The following is a 19,076-nucleotide window of genomic DNA, read 5'->3' as shown; positions in this document are numbered from 1 at the left end:
CTTGGTGCCTCATTATCAAGTGAGTGCAGGGCTGGGATGTGTCTGCAATGAGGAGGTGACAGATTTGCTCTCCAGGGCACTGAAGTGCCACAGAAGCCAGGGTAGGTGTGATAAATGTCCATCATGCTGCTGTGATAGCATGATTTAAGTGAAATATTCCCCTCCATTACTGAATCCTGTAAAAAGGGCAGTTTAAAAAGCAGTCTTCTTTAAAAGAAGTGCCTGTCACAGCCCTGAAAATGTTTGAGGCTTTTTACTGGCTGGTGAGAAAAGCAAGGCTGAAGTAGGACACAGCCAACTCTGAGACACACAATTCTCCCTGCCTTGACTTCTCCTTGTAACTTTAACACAAAACCTGAACCCCAGCCCCTCATGGCTGATCAGGAGGTGCCAGAAGTGGACTGACCCATCTTGTGCAGCCACACTGAAGCACCTCCTCATCCAGGTGTGCTCCCAGGGAGGAACCCCAGGCTGAGGAGTCTGGGGGCTCCTCAGGCTCATGGATCTCCAGTGGTTTCCTCCAGGGCTCAGTCCCTGTGTGCTCCTTCCAGAGCCACTCTGGCCCTGCCAGGCAGCGTGGGCAGATCCATCTGATGCTGGGAAGTCCCCCTGGAGCTGAGGGTGACATTCACCTCCTCCCAGTAGAGTCACTTCCACCCCTCAGTGACTCACAGCCTCTGCTGACAATGAGGGCACCTGGATTTGGATCATCCACCCCTCGTCCCTGGCCCAGTGTCCATCCTGCCATCCATCCTCTCCCTATCTCCGAGCCAAGGTGCTCTGCCACCCACCCCTGGAGAGCTGCAAATCCTCAGTGTCATCTCTCACCTCACTTGACTTCCCTCTGTGAGGCTCATGACAGCTATGATTCATTCTGGCCATCCCTTAAAAAATTACTGCTCATTTCCCTCTCTAAAAGATGATAAAAAAGAATTACTGGGTAAAACATGAAGCCTTTGTAGCACTTGGGTTTCAAATCAGAGGGATTCAAAGGAGAGGAAGGACAGTGAGCCCTTATATTATCATATATTATCCAAATTCCTCAAAAAGGTGATAACTGTTTCTTAAAACCAACTGGAACTTCCCTGCCAGGAAATCCAGAGCACTGAGCTGTGAACCGACCTCAGGGCAGTCACTGTCCCCTGCCCCAGCCCTGAGCAGCTCCAGGAGCTCAGAGCATTTCCCTGAGCACTTACATCAGTTTTGGATTTGCAGGTCTCTTGCCTGTCCTTCAGCATCTTGTCAAGGACTCCACTCCTGCACCACACATTAAATACAGTTTTCCCATGCTGGTATCCCACTTCCTGGAAAAAAAAAATAATCAGGAGAAAAGAAAGTAATTAATAACTGCCATTAGCACAGAACCAACTGGAAAAAAACAGACCCATTGCTCCAAGTTTTATTCTCTTTCTCAGAACACAGTAGAAATGATGCTGAAAAATCAAATGGGAAGGACAGAGCAACAGGTTTTGGGAGCCCTGGGTCCCATCTCCAGCCCTGGTTCTGGCAGCAGCACTAAACCTCTGGTGTTGTCTCTCTTCCAGTTTTTGGATGAGGGTTCAGAGCCTTCGTTGGGGCTGGAATTCACCTCCCACCATCTATCCCAGCCCAGACTGGGGGTGATTAAGGGGAGAAAAAGAAGCTGACAGCTCTGCCACTGGCAGGTCAGGCTGACCCAAAGAGCCAGGAGAAGCTGAGCTACAGGAACAGCCACTCCTGCTTGGGGCTGAACACGAGGGGTTGGACAGGGAGAGATTTCAGCTCCTTGGAAAATGCTGATGCCCATTTCTGTCTCCTGTAAAATCCAGGCACACAGCTGAAATTAACCCCCCCACACTATTTCCCAGCCCCTAAGGATAAAGGAATGCCTGAACTGTCCTTCCCTTTGGACAGCACAGTTTAAAGTTCCCTTGTGGACAGAAGTTACTGAGCTGTGCTGCAGGGAATGAGGATCCAGGAGGTGCTGCCCCTCCATCCCTGCAGTGTCTGGTGCCAAGAACCTGCTCACAGACAGTGACACTTGTGAGGAACTGCCCTTCTCTCAGGTTTTATTGCACTGACAAAATTTGCCTGGTGCTTTTACATCTCTTTAACAGCAGCACATTAGAACAGAGCAGAGATGTGACAGCTCACGATCTGCTCCTGTGATGAACTATCACACCTGTCTCTCAAGGTTTTCACATCAGCCAGGGCTCTCCAGCTGGCAAAGAACAAAGAATTATTTATCAGCAAAGTCCCAGATCCACAAGCAGACAGCAGTGTTTGCCCAGGAGCCAAGAGGCACCAAATATCCCAGAGAAAATATTTACACTGGGGAAATCAGCTGGAGTTTTGGAGTAGCTGCTGGTGTGTCCTAAGGAGTCTCTCAGATGGGAATCTGCAGGGCTGAGATGTGCTCCTGGGGCTGGTCAGTGTTTGCTAAGCCAGGACTAGAGAGATCAGTCTGCAGGCTAAGGAGCACCACAGTTTCTCACTAAAGTGTAATGGAGACTGACTTCAAGGAGGAGAGGTGCTTTTCCAGCCTGGGAGAGGAGCAAAGCTCTGAAGGAATATCTGGACATTGAAGATGCCTGCAGGGCTAAAACAGGCAAAGAATGGAAGGAGGCAGCAAAATCACTTTCTTGACAGGAGACACTGAGCCAGAATGGTTTTGCTGTCCTGCCTGAGCAGGGACATTTCTGCTGTGAACACTGGATTATGTCAGCAGGACAATTCCCTGCACACCTGGAGCCAGCTCTGCCCGTGCTGGGCTCTGACACAAACAAACACAACCCAGTGCCAGCAATGTGTGACCTGGCAGCACCACTTCAACACCCTGACACTGGTGCCCCTTCCTGACCCTCCAAGGGGTGCAGAAGAATTGTGGATGATGTTTAATTCACAGAAGTGTTCAAGTGTTCACAGAACCAGGTATTTTCACGTTTCCCTCTATTTCCAGGATTCAAGGCCTCCCTGACAGATTTCTGCAAACCTTTCATGCTACAACAAGCTCCAGGAGGAGGGGAAAGTGAGGACAAACCCCAGCCCACAGCAATGCCAAACCCCAAAACTGCCCAGAGCAGCTCTCACCGAGCAGCTGAGCCCAAACTACCGCACAACAGAGCGAGGCAACCCATCCCTTCACAGGTCATGACAGAATCAAGATTACAAACTCAATTCCTGCTGCTAATCCAATCTCCCAGCTGGGATATCATTCCACAGCATTATTGAGTGTCAATTATTCACTCTGCCAACGCACTCCTCCCGCTCTGCACTGGCTGCAGCACTAATTAGCAGCAGCAGAGCAATGAGGAGCAGGGCAGAGAGGGGCAGGGCAGAGAGGGACAGCAGAGCAGTGAGGAGCAGGGCAGAGAGGGGCAGGGATGTGAGGAACAGGGCCGAGAGGGGCAGGGATGTGAGGGGCAGGGCCGAGAGGGGCAGGGCCGAGAGGGGCAGTAGAGCAGTGAGGAGCAGGGATGTGAGGGGCAGGGATGTGAGGGACAGGGCCGAGAGGGGCAGTATAGCAGTGAGGAGCACAGATGTGAGGGGCAGGCATGTGAGGGGCAGGGCCGAGAGGGGCAGGGCCGTGAGGGACAGGGCCGAGAGGGGCAGCAGAGCAGTGAGGGGCAGGGCCGTGCTGGGCAGGGATGTGAGGAACAGGGCCGAGAGGGGCAGGGATGTGAGGGGCAGGGATGTGAGGAGAACTGTGAAGGGCAGAGCTGTGAGGGGCAGAGCTGTGAGGGGCAGAGCTGTAAAGGGCAGAGCTGTAAAGGGCAGAGCTGTAAAGGGCAGGGCCGAGAGGGGCAGGGCCGAGAGGGGCAGGGCCAGGCCCTGCACTGCCAGGGGCACTCACACAGATCTCGTCGAACTTGCCGAAGTCCAGGGTGCCGTAGCGGTCGATGGGGGGCCGGATGTACTCGCAGTAGTCGCTGTTCTTCACCATCTCCAGCTGCCGCACGCAGCACACGTAGGCCAGACGTGTCTGGATCTCAGCCATGTTCAGCACCTGCCCAGCATAAATTCACAAATTCAGCTCCTCCAGGTGGGTTTCAGAACGTGCTCAGTGTGCTCAGCATGGGGGAGAAGTGAGCTGGTGTCTCAGGTTGGAAATGGGGCTGTGAGTTCTATCCCCATCTGTCAGAGCTGGGGCAGTTCTCTGCTGTTCACTGGGCAGTTTCCTTTATCTCCCCCACAGCCAATCCTCCCTCCAGCAGATCTCTGCTGTCCATGGCCACTGAGTGTCCCTGCAGGGCTGATCAAATTCCATCATCCCATGGGGAGATGCTGTGCCCAGGGCAGGAGCCAAGCATTCCTACCTGGATACAATCTGCCCTGGAGCAGCACAGCAGCCTTTGCCCACTGCATTCCCAGAGGAGCAGCTTTCTCCTGCCCTGCATTCCCAGAGGGAGAGCAGGCCCATCTCCAGCAGCCCTGGAGCTGCAGAGGAAAACTCCCCCCTTGTGCAGGATCCTGCTGCAGCAGAACCACAGCTGGCACTGCAGGAGGGCTGAGCCCCCATGGGATGGGGCTGTGCCCCCACCCTGACACACAGGGGACAGGGACTGCTCTGACTCTGGCAGTTGGGTTTTTTTGGTTGTTGTTTTGTCTTACTGAATTTTTATTTAAATTTCCTTAGTAAATAACTTTTGTTCCCACTCCCATATCTTTGCCTGAGAGCCCCTTAATTTCAAAATTATAACAATTCAGAGGGAAGGGGTTTGCATTTTCCATTTCAGGGGAGGCTCCTGCCTTCCTTAGCAGACACCTGTCTTGTCAACCCAAGACAGCTGGCACCTGGTGATGCCCTGGCACAGCAGCACCTCCAGCTGGGTCCCAGTGTGGGCAGGCAGGGAGGAGTGTCCATGCTCAGCACAGGAAGGGAATTGCCTTCCAGCAAGCTTGAACCAAGACTTTAATTCCAGGATGTAGTGAAATATATATAGAACTAAGAGATCTGTGCTGAGGTGAGGGGCACTGTGATACTCCAAATCAGTAATCAGTGATGCCCCATCCCTGCCAGTGTTCAAGGCCAGGCTGGACAGGGCTTGGAGCCTCAGTGGGGGGGGAGGGAACTGAATGAGCTTTAGGGTCCCTTCCAACCCCAGCTAGTCTGTAATTCCATGGCTCCCTGATCTGTCCAGTGCCAGGGCAGAGATTTTGCAGAATGGCTGAGGTGGAGAGGGACCTCTTGAGATCATCCAGTCCATCCCTCCTGCCTAGGCAGGGCCAGCTGGGGCAGCTTGTCCAAGACCATGTCCAGCTGAGTTTTGACCATTTTCACAGATGGAAACTACTAGCCCTCTGGCCAGTGTTTCACCACAACCAATAAATAAAATTGGTTTTTGGTGTTCAGAAGGAATTCCATGTTTCCATGGTTGCCTATTGCCATTCAGGCAGTTGGAATATTTCACTGGGTACTACTGAAACCAATTCCAACTGGAGAATGCAATTGGGAGGAAAGAATTAAAATCAATATTCACTTGGGGGACAGCAGCAGAGCCAGGTAATTTAGGAAATGCAGAATAAGGAAGAGAGTTGGCCTGAGCACATGCAACAAAAGGAAAAAAATAAAATCATGCTCTGCAGATCCATGTTTATCAGTTGCACTTAATTACTGCCAAGTGCTAAAGTCTCCCTAAATCAGTAGTTCAGAGACATACAGGATAGAAAATTAGCTGGACAGATTTACTGCTTTTATGGGTAACATTAATAAATTCTGACTTTATCAGAACGTATGCAACTCCAAGAAAAGGTTTCTTTGCTCTAAGCATTCTGCCAGCCCCTTCCCACATCGCTGCCTTCCCTGTGGTGTCAAGGCACTGGCCAGTTCTTTGAACAAGAATTCAAATTTCAGGAGAAAAGGAGACTCAGGAGTGCCCTCATCACTCTGCACAGCTCCTGAAAGGTGCCTGTGCTCAGCTGGGGCTGGGCTCTGTCTGCAGCAGCACTGACACAGCCAGAGCACACAGCCTCCAGCTGTGCCAAGGGAAATTCAGGGTGGATATTAGGGAAGTTTTTTACAGAAGGAGTGATAAAGTTCTGGAATGGCTGCCCAGGGAGGTGGTGGAGTCACCATCCCTGGGTGTGTTGAACAAAGCCTGGATGTGGCACTGGGTGCCAGGGTTGAGTTGAGCTGTTGGGGCTGGATGGTCTCTTCCAACCCGGTGATTCTGTGAAATCCAGTAAAACAACAAATCTGGCCCAGACTTGCTCCCTGAGTAACAGAGGGAATCTTCCCACCTCACCCACTTCTCCCACTCCTCCCATTGCTCTGGAAAACCATTCCAGCCTAGCCCCAGTACCTTGACTTTCTCAGCCAGGGGGTTCCACCTCTTCCAGAGCAGCCACCAGCCGCTCAGGCAGTCGCCGTAGTTGGTCAGGTCGGTCTCGTCGCGGCTGCCCACGTCGATGGCGATCACCACCTTGGCCCCCATGGACCTGGCCACGTCAGCTGGGGACAGGAGGTGTCAGAGCCCCTGTGCCCTCCCTGCTGCCCCAGGTGCACGTACAGATCTGCATGGCTCAGGTGTGGCACCTGAGGTCGCACCCACCGCGAGCCAGCGGTGGGTGGCTCAGGGGTGGCTGAGGCAGCAGAGCCCTGCTGACCATGGGTGCCCATCCCTGCAGGGATCCAAAAGGTGCATGTGTCACTTGGGGACAGGGGTTAGTGCTGGGGAATGGCTGGCCTCAGCCTTAGAGGGATCTTCAGCCTAAACAACCCTGTGATTCCACATGAACTCTGCAGCAGCTCTGCCCGGACCATTCCCGCTCAGGGAGGCTCTGTGGGGAGGGAGGGATCCCAAATCCTGCACCAACCAAGCCCTGAGTGACCCCAGGGTGAGTCCCCACTGCTGCACTGCTGGGGAACATTGCTGACAGGGGATGTTCTGCCCCAGATCAGTGGGATGACCTGACCCTCCCTGAGGTCACCAGGCAGCAGGGGACAGGGCACACAGCACCAGGGCAGTGACACCACGTTGGGTATAATGGGATAGAGCACATCAAACCCACATCAATTCCAAAAAAAGACCTGGGGGACCTGCAGAGAGAACAAGTGGCAGTGCCTTAGAGAGAGCAGTGCCAACGCTGCAGGGAGAAGGTGACAATGGGAGGAGCAGGACAGGGACCTGCCAGCGAGGAGAGGCTGGATGGCAGCCTGAAAACAGCTCTGGCATCCAAGAGAAGGATTCACATCTGAAAGTGGGAAGAGAAATGAGGCAACACTTCCCACTTCAAGGTCAGTAAAAGGACGAGCTGCAGTCTTTGGATACGGGTGAGGATTTAGGGAAGCTCCAGGGGAGGGAAGAGAAGGACATGAACCTCACAGAATGGATTTCTATTTCTTTCACACCCCCAGAGTCCAAGATAGTTGCAGCTTCCAGAATAGTTTTGCGTAGGAAAACCACAGCTCCTGAAGAGCCAATTTAGAGGCTTAATTTAGATACTTTTTTAGATCAGATCTGTTCTGTGACTTGGATTTATATTGCTGGGCTACTTCAGTCTATTGTTTCCCACCCAGTGTCACCTGTGCCTGCTCTCTGCCCTCTCCAGCTGTGGAGATGCAAGAGCTGCTTTGGTTTGCAGTCCACAATTCTTGCTTACAAGCACAGAGAATGGAGATGCTGATTTGGGGGATCTGTTTTGTGCTATTCAAGTATCTGGGTTTTAGGTAAATACAGCCCTGATGGAAAAATAAAATCAGAGTGTGACAGGAAGATGTAAATGACTTGGGTAGCTCAGGTGGAAGTCTCTGCCTGAGGTTCCTCCCTCTTTACCAGGTCACAAAGTGCAGTGACCCTGCAGGGCTCTGCTGCCTCAGCCATCCCTGAGCCACCCACCCTCGTGACTGCAGTGAAACCTGACACAAAACACTTCCCAAACACGGCCAGTTCACACCCCTGGACCCTGCTGGGGGTTCAGACCTCATCCCACACCCCACATCCCTCCTTCCATGGCCCCATGATTCCCCCACTGCCACACACTCCAGCTGACACCAGCCTAAGCAGCAAATGCTGTTGCTCTCTCAGAATTATTTCTTAATTAACTGATTGAAGAGAAACTCCAAGGTAGATTGTATGTCTGTGGTTTGATTCCTCCTCTCTCCCCTTCAGCAAGCACTAAATTAGACTTAGCTGAATAGAATATACATACTTGGCTAAATAGGACTTAGGGAGTTGTATGTTCAGAATTTGGCTATCAGGAAATACTTCATTTAAAAAAGTGTTAATAAAGCCAAGATAAAGGGAATACCCAGGAAAGTGAGAGCAAGGACTCCAGGTAACCAGCATGAGGTTAAAGGTGTCTGTGAGATTTCTCTCTGTTTTAGGGGAAAAACAAGAGCCCCAAGGCTTGCAGGCTGTTTGATGGGCAGGACTGGGAATTTCTCCCCCCCGTGAGCTGTGCTCCTACCTGGCAGGTTGTTGATGTAGCCCCCATCCATGAGGAGATGGCCATCCTTGGGGTCACACAGGGGTGGCATGTACCCCGAGAGGGACATGCTGGCCCGGACGTACCTCCACAGGGAGCCTGCAGGGAGGGCAGCAGCATTAATCAGCCAGCATTAATTACTGCCATGCAGGGGGGAGGCTGCTGCACTCATTAAGATAATCAAGAGATAGAGGCTTTCCTCAGAACACTGTGAGGAAGTTATTAAAACAGTTTATTATTTTCTGTATCATACTACTGGCCAGGATAAAACAAAGACTATGCAGACATCAGGCAAAGCCCCAGAATCCACAGTTTTAAGCCCATTCCTCACATTTACTGCCTCCTGTGGGATCTCAGCATATTCCCACTCTAGGGAGCACCAGGGCTTTGTGGAGCTGGGGCTGAGGGGGAAGGAAAAGGTTTCTCCTGAGGAGAGGGCGATTGACAGAACAAGTGCAGCTGCAGTCACTGTGTTCTACAGAGATCCACAAACCCCTGACTTTTAGCAGGATCTGAACCTGAAAAATACAAGCTGTAGAACCCCCAAATTTTCTGGTTTTCCTCCTCTGCAACAAGCAAATGTTTTGTCTTGTGAAACACTGCAAATGCCTGCTGGGGATCATTATCTTCTCTTGGGCCATTTCTGTTGGTGCTGTAAGGAACAGTAATAATCCTTTAAGCTATTAGAAACAAAGTTTAGTCAAGTAGAAATTGATTGGCCCTGTTTCCTGTAAAACATTCTGCTTTAAGGCTCTTATACACTGATTTTTCTCTTAACATTTGCATCAGCCAAATTGGGAAGACAGTGCATTTCCACAGGCCAAGAGGCTTGTCTGAGAAGTGAATCTTTAAAATACCAAGATAAGTGAGCCTTGCAGTGCTAAATCACTGCTCAGTAATTAACTGCCTGATGCTTCCAACAGCAACTCTTCCCAGCAAATTCCCTGGGAATTGATTTTCTTTTGGTGTTTTCTTTTTAAAACAGATAACAGCTCTGTTTCTAATTGCAACCCCAGCACTCCTGCTGTTAGCACAGGTTAATGCTGGCATATTTGGGGGTTATTATTAATAGTTTTAGTGGAACTTCCACCCAAGGAAACTGCTGACGTGTGTTACACCTCACAGACCAAACCAAGATGGGAAATGGCAGCAGCTGGGAACTTAATTTATCTCCATTCAGTGGAGACAACCGTAACCATTCTCCAGCTGATTCCTCTCCTTCCATTAAACTTCCACAGGGACAAGCAGCTGGCTGGAGTGAATTTCCTGACCTCAACTAGCTTAACCTGCTGTGGAATGGGAATACAAAACCTCTGAGAAGGGTTAATCCTTTTTCTGCTTGTTTTAGCTGCCCTGAACAAAGCCCAGAGTCCTTCAGCAGCTCCATATCCCCCCTGGCATGGCAGGAATGGGCAGTGTGACCTGTGCCAGCCCCAGGGACAAATATCAGATGTGGCAGCAAAGGCTGCAGCTTCCCCCAGGAATATCTGGGGCACCTGGAGGTCTCCCCTGCAGGCTGAGTCACTGACTGACAAAAGGCAAAGGCAGGGACACATTCCAGGCACCTCAGATCCTCCTCCCCTCTTTACTCAGTAAGAAACAGAAAGGACTGACCACAAATGAGAGCCTAAATCAGCCCCTGCTTCAGGCAGAGCCTGTTCTGGGGGAAGACAGCTTCATTTAGGGGAATTTGAATTGTCAGAGGCTTTGGTTGCTTTAAGTCTGATTTATGGCTAAAATACCTGCAGGTCACTTTAAGGATGCTTTAAGTATACAGAAAGGTGCCAATGGAGCCATTTTCTCCCCAAAGAGTGAATGCAGCATCTCATCTAATTCCCTCCCAGCAGCCCTGTCCCTTGTCACCTGTGTACAACCACAGCTTGGTGCTCACAAGTAACACAGAAGGGAGAAACAAAAGGAAAGACAAATTTCAAAGGTGAGACAAATTCCAGGAAGAAGGGGTGACCCTGAAGCTCCCATGATGATTGAAGGCCTGGAGAGGCCATGGCCACACTCACCATCCCTGTGCACCCTCATGGCCGAGGCAGTGATGTCAGTGGTGATGGTGAAGTAAGGAATCCACAGATCCTGCAACAGAGGAGTCCCAAATTTACTAAATCTGTCACTTTCCACTTGACCACAGCCTGTGCCTGACACACAGCAGAGCAACAACCTCTGGACCTTACCAGACAGAGCTACAGACACACACACCTGCATGGATGAAGGAAAACCCCTCAGTCCTGTGTTTAAATTCATAAATTTGTCTCTCATGCAAACAATTCATTCAGAACCAGGGCAGACAAAAATCCCCCTGTCCTTTCTGCAGTAGCAAGAGCCCCTTGTTCTAGCAGGGTGAGCAGAGGCAGCACAGGGAGCTCCTCACACAAACCAGAGCCACCTTCTGCAGGGGGTTTTTGCTTTAATTTCAGGTGAAGGGTGGGGGTCTGATGGTCACTCCCAAGGGATCCTGAAGCTGTTTAGTGCTGGAGGACATGAAGAACATGACCCATGGCCTCTTGAGCAAGCAATGGCCAATTTGTACCTCCTGGTGATGGAGTCAGGAGTCATCACTTCAGCAGGAAATGCAGACCCAAGATTTTCTGGAATCAAAGAGGACAACACCAAACTCTGGAGCACTGGCTACAGGAACAAAGAACCCTGCAAGGTACATCTCCAAGAAGGTTCTAGAGGTTGCCTGAGATCCTGCAGGGTAACACAACAGTGGGGAATGTGGAACAGAAGGAGGGTGAGACACAAAAAGAATGGCTGAGCCAAGAGCTTTGGGAGTTTATTCAATGGGTCCTGGCCTGCTCCTGGCAGGGGAAGTTCTCCCTCTGGTTTCAGCTGTGTCTCACCTCCCACCTGCTGGAAAAAGCAAAGGGGAAGGTGACCTCCCAAGTGTGCAGGGCTCTGCTGGAGAGAGGACAGTTTTGGAAAGTTTCCATGGTGCCTGGTGAAACGGTAGCTGCCAAGGGGAAGCAGGAGGACTTGTCTGAGTAAACTGAGCTTGTGCCCTGTTCCCAGGAACAGCTGATGCTGCTCTGTCAATCAGAAAACTTGAATCAAGGCTAAAGAGGAAAACCTGCTCTCCCAGGCAGCCTTTGTTCACTGGACCCGGTGTCTGGGCCTTCTTCAGCACAGCTTTAATGGCCTTAAACCCAAACCAAACACAGATTTGGACTCCAGGACCACTGGAGCTGGAAGCCCTCCCTCACTGGCCGGGCTGCAGCTCCTGGTGTGATTTCTGTGCTGTTCAGCCTGAAATTCTGCACTGCCAAGAAGCAGGGGTTTTTCTGCTGAGTTTAATCTTTTCAGCAGCTCTGCAAAGCTGGTGGGACTGGGGAGGGATCACAAGCACTGCACCAGTATCACAACCCCAGTGTAAATGCCAGAGCAAAGGGGATGAATAAAGTGTGATTACAAGAGAATCAGGGTGCCTTTCCATGCTGAAGATATTCTGGGGATTGCACTTCTCAGTGCATCAAGCACATATTAAGCAGAAATAGGGGAATGGGAGAAGAAGCCTCTCTGACACCTCCTTTCATGTTCCTGCAAGCACCTGCACAAAGCAAACTAACCCAAGCCCTCCCACGCAGCAATAAAGCCTCACTGCTCAGGGATTGTTCCACTGATTTAGGAACACAGCATCATTGAAGTCTGAAACAGGACTTAATAAAAGTCTTGTCTGATTCCTCACAGCTGAACCCCCAGCTGAGATGATTTACAAGGGCATTTTGGCATGGGGAAAAGAATTGGAGAATTCTTATCTCCATGCCGAAACGGAGAATAAAAATTCCAGAGGCTGACGTTCTCACAGAAGGGTGGGTAATTCAAGAAGAAAATAGCTCTATTTCTTGAGAAATTTCCTCCAAAGTACCCTGGCCTGGGTTTGTGTGTCCAAGAGCCCCATCCTGGGTTTGGGTGTGCCCTGTGAGGGTCTCACATGGATGATCCCAGCTTGGGGAGTCCTGTGGCTGGAAGCAGTGATGGGGTTTTTGTCACCAAGGCCCCCACACGAGCAGCACTGCTGGGAATCAGGAAGACACCCACATTACAAGGGTTGGCAAAGAGCAAATTTCAGAGAAAATGGAAACCTCCCTTCCAGTGTCAGAAATAACAGCTCAACGTCAGCGCTCCTGCTCCTGCCTCCTGTGGGGGAGAGGAGCGAGGACTCGGTTGGGAGGCACAGGGGTGTCACCTCACAGCCACAGCAGCAAAGAGGAGGATCTGGCCCAGAACTTCTAAATCTTAAACTTTTCTAGAGCTACGAGGGTCAGTCCCTTGGTAGGAAGTTCCCAGGTTTGCCTGGGATCACTGCAGATCCCCCCAGGAAGGAGCAGCTGTGGCCAAGCACCCAAACACAACCTCTGCTTGTGAGGCTGTAATTAATTTTTACTGATAGGAATTTCCAGGTAGAAATCATTGCTACCCAGCTAGGGAGAAAAGATGGATGTTTGCAGTTTGGATCTTCTAAATTCATTGAGAAAATACTTTTTCAAGGCTCCTGGCTCAGCTCCTGTTCCCTTCTCAGTCTCCCTTTACCCTGGGGCAGCTCCCAGTTCCAGGACTGGTTACCCCACAGGGAGAGTGGGAATTGCAGTGAAGGGGACACTCCCCCTTTCCTGCTGAGCTACACAACATTTTTCCTTATTTATCTGAATGAATTTATTTATTCTTATTTATTCTTCCCTATTCTTCTCCTTATTTATTCTTTCCACAAGAGGAAACCCTGGCCATGGACTGAGGGGTTGTGCTGGTCAGCACACGTGCACAGATGATGCTGCTGGCTGCCTCAGGACTCGATTTCTCTCACACAAAACCTTCCTGTGGCTGCAAGGGAAGACCAGAATATGCAACTACAGCTGTTGAAATTCCTAAGGAAAGAATCTGCTGCATCTTAAAAAGGAGGTACAATGAACTGACTGCTGGAATCCAAAGCAGGGATAGACAGAAATGGCCTCAAGTTGCACCAGGGGAGGTTTAGGTTGGATGGCAGGAAAAATTTCTTCATGGAAAGGGTGGGCAGGCATTGGAACAGCTGCCCAGGGCAGTGGTGGGGTCACCATCCCTGGAAGTGCTCAAAAACCACGTGGATGTGGCACCTGGGGACAGGGGTCAGTGCTGGGGGAACTGCTGGACTCAGGGATCTGAGACCTTTTCCAACCTTGATGATTCCAGGATTCTCTGAAACCTGCTTGTCTCCAGCACCATCCCCTCTGCACAGCAAACTGCTATTTTAAACCACATGATGATTAATCACTTACTTTCATATTTGCATTTAGGTAGGGAATGTTTTGGATTATTTTTACCAAATATATTTAAAGTATATACAGTGTTAATTTGCTACATGATCTTTCATCACAAGGATGCAAACACAGGAATAATTTGGTTAAAATTGCAAATCAGGTGAAATTCCAAGGCTACCCAAACACTCTCTGAGCTGGGTAATGTAGGAAGACAAACACTGATAATGTGCTTTACAATCTGCTGCTGCTGAGGGAAGGGGGAGGGGTGCATTCCAAAGGTGGCTCTTGGCTCAGGTGGACCCCACAACACCCAGCAACTACAAAAAGGTCACCAAGTGCAAACCTGGACACACAGGACTCTGCCATTCCTGCAGTTTTCAGTAGGCTGCTCAGAAAAACTCACTCCAGCTTCAAAACTAAAATTTAAAAAAAGCCAAAGCCATCACAACCCAATTCAAGCCCTTCTCTGGTGTGCCCTGAAGGTCTCTGAGACCTGATTTGCAGAAAAATAATGATGAAGCAGTCTCAGCTGTTCTTCCTCAGTGTCACAATTTTCACTTCTTCTCTCAGACAATGAGATCCCTTTGTCAAACTGAAATAGCTACAAATAATCTACAGTTTGTGTTTTCTAAATGCACCAAAAAGAACAGGCTCCTTCCTGCAGCCAGGGACCACCACATTCACAGTTTCATCACATTGTCAGTCACCCAACAGCTCCAGATTTCCATATTAGCATTAAAAAAAGCTATTTCTGTTCCAACAGAACACAGGGACATAATTTCCTGTCCATAAGGTGAATAAACAACCTACCTCTATCTGCTTATCTTTGAAGATGTTGTTGATGCTGTTGTTAAAAGCTGCTCCAGAAAACATAGAAGTTATTGGGTATGTCAGGTCTAGAATAGTCTTAAACACTGAGTTCATAACCTAAAAAGGAAAAAAAAAAGGCATTTCAAAGGTCAGAATGCACAGGAATATCTGCATTGAGGCTGCAATTCCAGAGACATCCCATTCCAGAGTTCAGAGCCCCCATGCTGGAAGCATCACAAGTGCAGAAAGTGTTGAGGGGACAGAAATACAACTGTAAAATCTACAACCAGGAGCTCCCTGTGTGGTAAATTTCCATTTAGTAAACCCCAAAGCAGAAGCAAGCCCTGCAATAAAGCTCTGCAAGAAGGAGCATTGCTTCCCTGTGCCCCAGAAGAGCCCAGAGCAGCGTGCCCAGCACAGCCCCCAGCCTGTGCACAAGGCCATGGATGCTGCAGCTCCAGCCTTTACATTTTTTCTGGTAAAACATGTTGTGAGTTGTCTTCCAGTTCACTATCCTTCCCACAGCACCTGTGTGGTTCAGTGCTGTGGGAAGGAGCCCAAAAATCCATGGCAGGAATTGTTTCATCCATCTCTTCTCATTTGGGGGTCACACCCAATTTTTCTCCCAGACTCAAAGCTTTTCTGTGCCTCAGTGGAAGCATTTAGAAATTCATGTCTGGGATTCTCTGGGACTCCAAGGTTCAGTCAAGCACATGTCATAGAGCTTTGAACACTTTCTGTGGAGCAGGCTCCATTATTTGTCATTCCCAAAGTCAGTTATTGGCATGTGTTATGGACCCAACATTTAACTGCTGCAAACTCAGCACCAGCAAGGGAAACCAAACCACATCAGATTTCTTAAAGCACTGCAGGTCCCTGCACACCAACCCTTCTAACACAGAGATCCTGGAATTAAGCTTTCACAGATTCCCTTTCTCTCCATTTCAACAGCATTATTACACCTATGTACTGACCTACAAGAGAAAATTATGAAAATCCATAAACTTCATGGCATTATGGCCATAGTATTTGCCCATAACCAGGCTATTGCTGTCAAATCCTAATAAATCTTAAAAAAATTCAATGTTTAATATATTACACCATAGTCAAAATGTAAAAGAAGACCACAAAACCCAATTATTTCCTTTCAAATTAAAAGGATTTCACTGGATGAAATATTTCCATGAGATGAAATATTTTCTCTCTCTACATGTTCTCTGTAATTTAACAGCTTCTCAGAGATCAGGGCATCCTTCCCAGGCAGACACATGGAACAGCCTCAAACCTGCCAGCTGTTAGAGCAGCTGTGAGCAACATCTGGCCTTGGCTTTACTCTGCAGTGATTTCAGAGCAGCAGGATCAGCCTACATTGTCATGTCCAGCTGCTTGCAAATTTCTGTCAGGGATCTGCCCAGAGAACATGAGTGCAAGGATAAAAAAAAGATCATTAAGAACAAGGATGGGAACAGGAAGTGTGGGAGAATGTAAAAGGCTGAGCACAAACCCAAGGATGAAGCTTCATTCACATCTTCACTCTGGGTTTGATGTGCTGAGGACAGTGTGCCAACCTAACTATAGACTGCTACCCACAGCTTCAGAGGAGATGGAATTAGTGCTGCACCTAAAATAGGGACCAGGTCTCTTCAGAATGATTAAATCAGGGGAAGAGGCATCTACAAAGAGCCCTTTATTTAAGAAAACCCTCTCCCACTCAGCAGCAGCCATTGGGCTTCCCTTGTTGCAGATGATATTTATGATGCTCAGCCTCCACATTTCTCCTGATCCTGACAGTGGTCTTGCCCATGGACAAAATACTTCCAATTAACAGTTATTTCTTAATATTCTCATTTCTCAAAGCTGGAAGATGCCCTTTAGCTGAAGCTGATGGCCAACAGCCACCCTCAGCCTTCCAGGAATAGCTGCAAGCACCTCCTGTTCCCCAGATAAATTCAGTTAAAGATCACCCTCTGGGGAGGCAGACAGAGCCTTCTGGCTCCTGCTCCACTTCCTACCAGGAGCTCTGGCATCAGCTCCAGCAGCTCCAAGAGTTCATCCCCTGACACCACCAGGGTGGGAAGCCCAGCCCTGAGCCAGCTCTGTCACTGCTCTCAGGGCTTGCAGGTCATGGAATCATGGAATGTTCTGGGTTGGAAGGACCTTGAAAGTCCACCCCCTGCCCTGGCAGGGACACCTCCCACTGTCCCAGGCTGCTCCCAGCCCTGTCCAGCCTGGCCTTGGGCACTGCCAGGGATCCAGGGGCAGCCACAGCTGCTCTGGGCACCCTGTGCCAGGGCCTGCCCACCCTCCCAGGGAGGAACTTCTTCCCAATTCCTCATTCACTTCTCATGAACTTCCATTACTACAGCTCTGATACAAGATGAGCTTTCTTTTAAAAAAGACCTTCAATCCTAAAATCATTTTTAAGTGACCCTAGGGTATAGAGAATTTCAGCAAGGAAGGGACAAGGTTCTGCTCACAGAGCAGAACAAGAGCAAAGGCACATGATGATGGACAAGAGGAATTGTCATCTCTGGCTCTTTTGTTCTTTGATGCAGCATTGTGGCAAACTGGTGTGAAAAGCCAGTATAATCCCAGGATTTTTCAATGTTCCTGACTATAAAAAACCCCCAAGGTTATAGGAAAACTTATGCAGCAACAAAAATGTCAAACAGATCCAGTATTTTTTAAACTACTCCAAAGATCATGTAGTGCCTTCTCAGCATTCACCTATAAAGTTTCAATAGAACAAGGAAAGGAATTCCCACAGAAAAAAAAATGTTAAATCAATACAATAAAAATATAGCTCAGGGCTGGATGAGAATTGGCATGACAGGGAAAAACCAAGGACTGATTTCTGGCCAGATCAGCTCATTAAAGCACAGGATCTCCCAATGTACAAATGGAGCAGGGTCAGAAGCAGAACCTCCTGACTCCCTGGGCAGAACCCCCACATTTATTTGAGCTGTCAGTGCCACCAGACAGTGACAGGCAGCAAATGATGGCAGTGTCACACCCAGCCAGCCCCATCCCCATTAGGAGCAGTGTTTTAGCCCCACACACATCTATAACTGTATTCCTTTCTAAGAATATTCCATCTTTGTGAAATATTTCTACTTTGAGATATTAATCCTCCAATTAAATAAAACAACAATCTGCAAACACTAAAGCTTTGGCTTGTTCACTTAGCTGGTAAAACAGAGGTGCAGAAGACACAGAGACAATAAACAGTAACTAATCTGATTGGGAATTTTCATATTTCCCCCTGTATTTTGACAAGAGTAATTTATTTCTTCACTGCTTCATTAGGTGCAGAAAACACATCCCATCTCCCAGCACCAAGTGTACAGCTAGAGAGATGCCAATTTCTAAAAATACAAAAAAAAAGATAAATAAATGCAGGACAAACAGCATTCAGCCTGATGGATTAAAAAGAGAGATAAGAAAAGCTCCGAGTTAACTAATCCATGCCAATGAAGACATTTCCCCCGTGGCCCCAGGCTGCACTCAGCAGTGACCTTCACCAGCACAGGCTCAGAGCTCCAGAGGAGCAGGAGCAGCAGGTCCTGGGGCAGGGAATGCTCCAGCCTTTCTGCCTGGTTGCTCCTCGGGCATCTCCTGCACAGCCACCCCCAGGGCTGCTCTGGGCACAGCAGGGAAGGTCCCATTTGGGACATGGGAATTTGGGGGTTATCTGGCGGATATTTCAGCTCTCTCACCCTCAGGCCCTTCAAGTGGATCTTGCAAGAATCCCCAACAGAGCTCCTGGCTGTTTCCCACATACTGGGGCTCCTTTCCCCTCTCCCTGCTCAGTATTAACACCATACAAGAGTCAACACCTCAGAATAGCCACTGAGAAAAGATTTCTAATGCTCCAAACTCTGCACACTGTGATCTTGGAGAGGGGATTTCATGGCTTTCTTCAGTTTGCAGCCATTCTGCTGCACACTGCTGGTACCACTGGGAAGGGCCTCAAACAGAGCAGGCTTTGCTTTTGTCCTCCTCAAACCTTTAGCCAACTTATGGGCTGGACATGGACCTGCAAGAACTCATGGAACTCCTCATGAAAATCTGTTCTTCACCAGTAAGATGAAATGTTTGCTCTAACAGAGGTCAATCACTTCTCCCACTACTTACTTGCAGGTTTCAAGGCACCAATACCTGAAACAGCCCCCGGCCAAAACCTGCCTTTTACCTTGTGAAATGTTCTCTGAGCTTTTGCAATTTGTGCTCAAAAGTGAATCAACAGATTAAATGCCTTCATTTCATCTCTAAGTATTCCTGATAAAAGTGACTGTGATTCCAGCTCTGGCAAGCTCCAGAACACAGTCCTGAGAAGCCCAGGAAACATCTCCAGCTCTGCCTCATGCCCTGCACAGGGCATACCTGACAAACAGGAAGAGAATCCTCTGGACAAATGCACAGAAAAAAATTCCATGGCTGTAGCTTAACCAAGAGCTGGGAGAGAGGGCAAAGAGCCCCAGAGTGCTGAGGGCTGGGAAAGCACTGCAGGAAGGCATCAGCACCCACTCAGATGCTGCCCTGGAAGCACAGGTGGGAGAGAGAGGGCAAGGTTAAGGGATGTCTGACACAATTCAGTGCAGTTGGCTTTATGTC

At 49.2% G+C, this 19,076-nt stretch overlaps 1 protein-coding gene across 2 annotated transcripts in view; it reads right to left on the bottom strand.

The window, feature by feature from the left end:
- Positions 1-19,076, bottom strand: part of PNPLA7 (patatin like domain 7, lysophospholipase) — a 131,332-nt gene that overhangs the window by 9,204 nt on the left and 103,052 nt on the right. For both annotated transcript variants that reach the window (XM_084219657.1, XM_084219658.1), the window contains exons 28-33: positions 14,463-14,579; positions 10,425-10,494; positions 8,389-8,505; positions 6,282-6,430; positions 3,833-3,985; positions 1,197-1,304 (exon numbers count right to left, since the gene is read on the bottom strand). In XM_084219657.1, the coding sequence (XP_084075783.1) occupies positions 1,197-1,304; positions 3,833-3,985; positions 6,282-6,430; positions 8,389-8,505; positions 10,425-10,494; positions 14,463-14,579 (714 nt within the window). The remainder of the gene's footprint in view (positions 1-1,196; positions 1,305-3,832; positions 3,986-6,281; positions 6,431-8,388; positions 8,506-10,424; positions 10,495-14,462; positions 14,580-19,076) is intronic.

Source organism: Fringilla coelebs (assembly GCF_963513975.1).
Source record: "Fringilla coelebs genome assembly, chromosome: 21".
Lineage (NCBI taxonomy): Eukaryota > Metazoa > Chordata > Aves > Passeriformes > Fringillidae > Fringilla > Fringilla coelebs.
The sequence above is the reverse complement of the archived record's forward strand: the minus strand, read 5'-3'. Positions and strand labels throughout refer to the sequence as shown.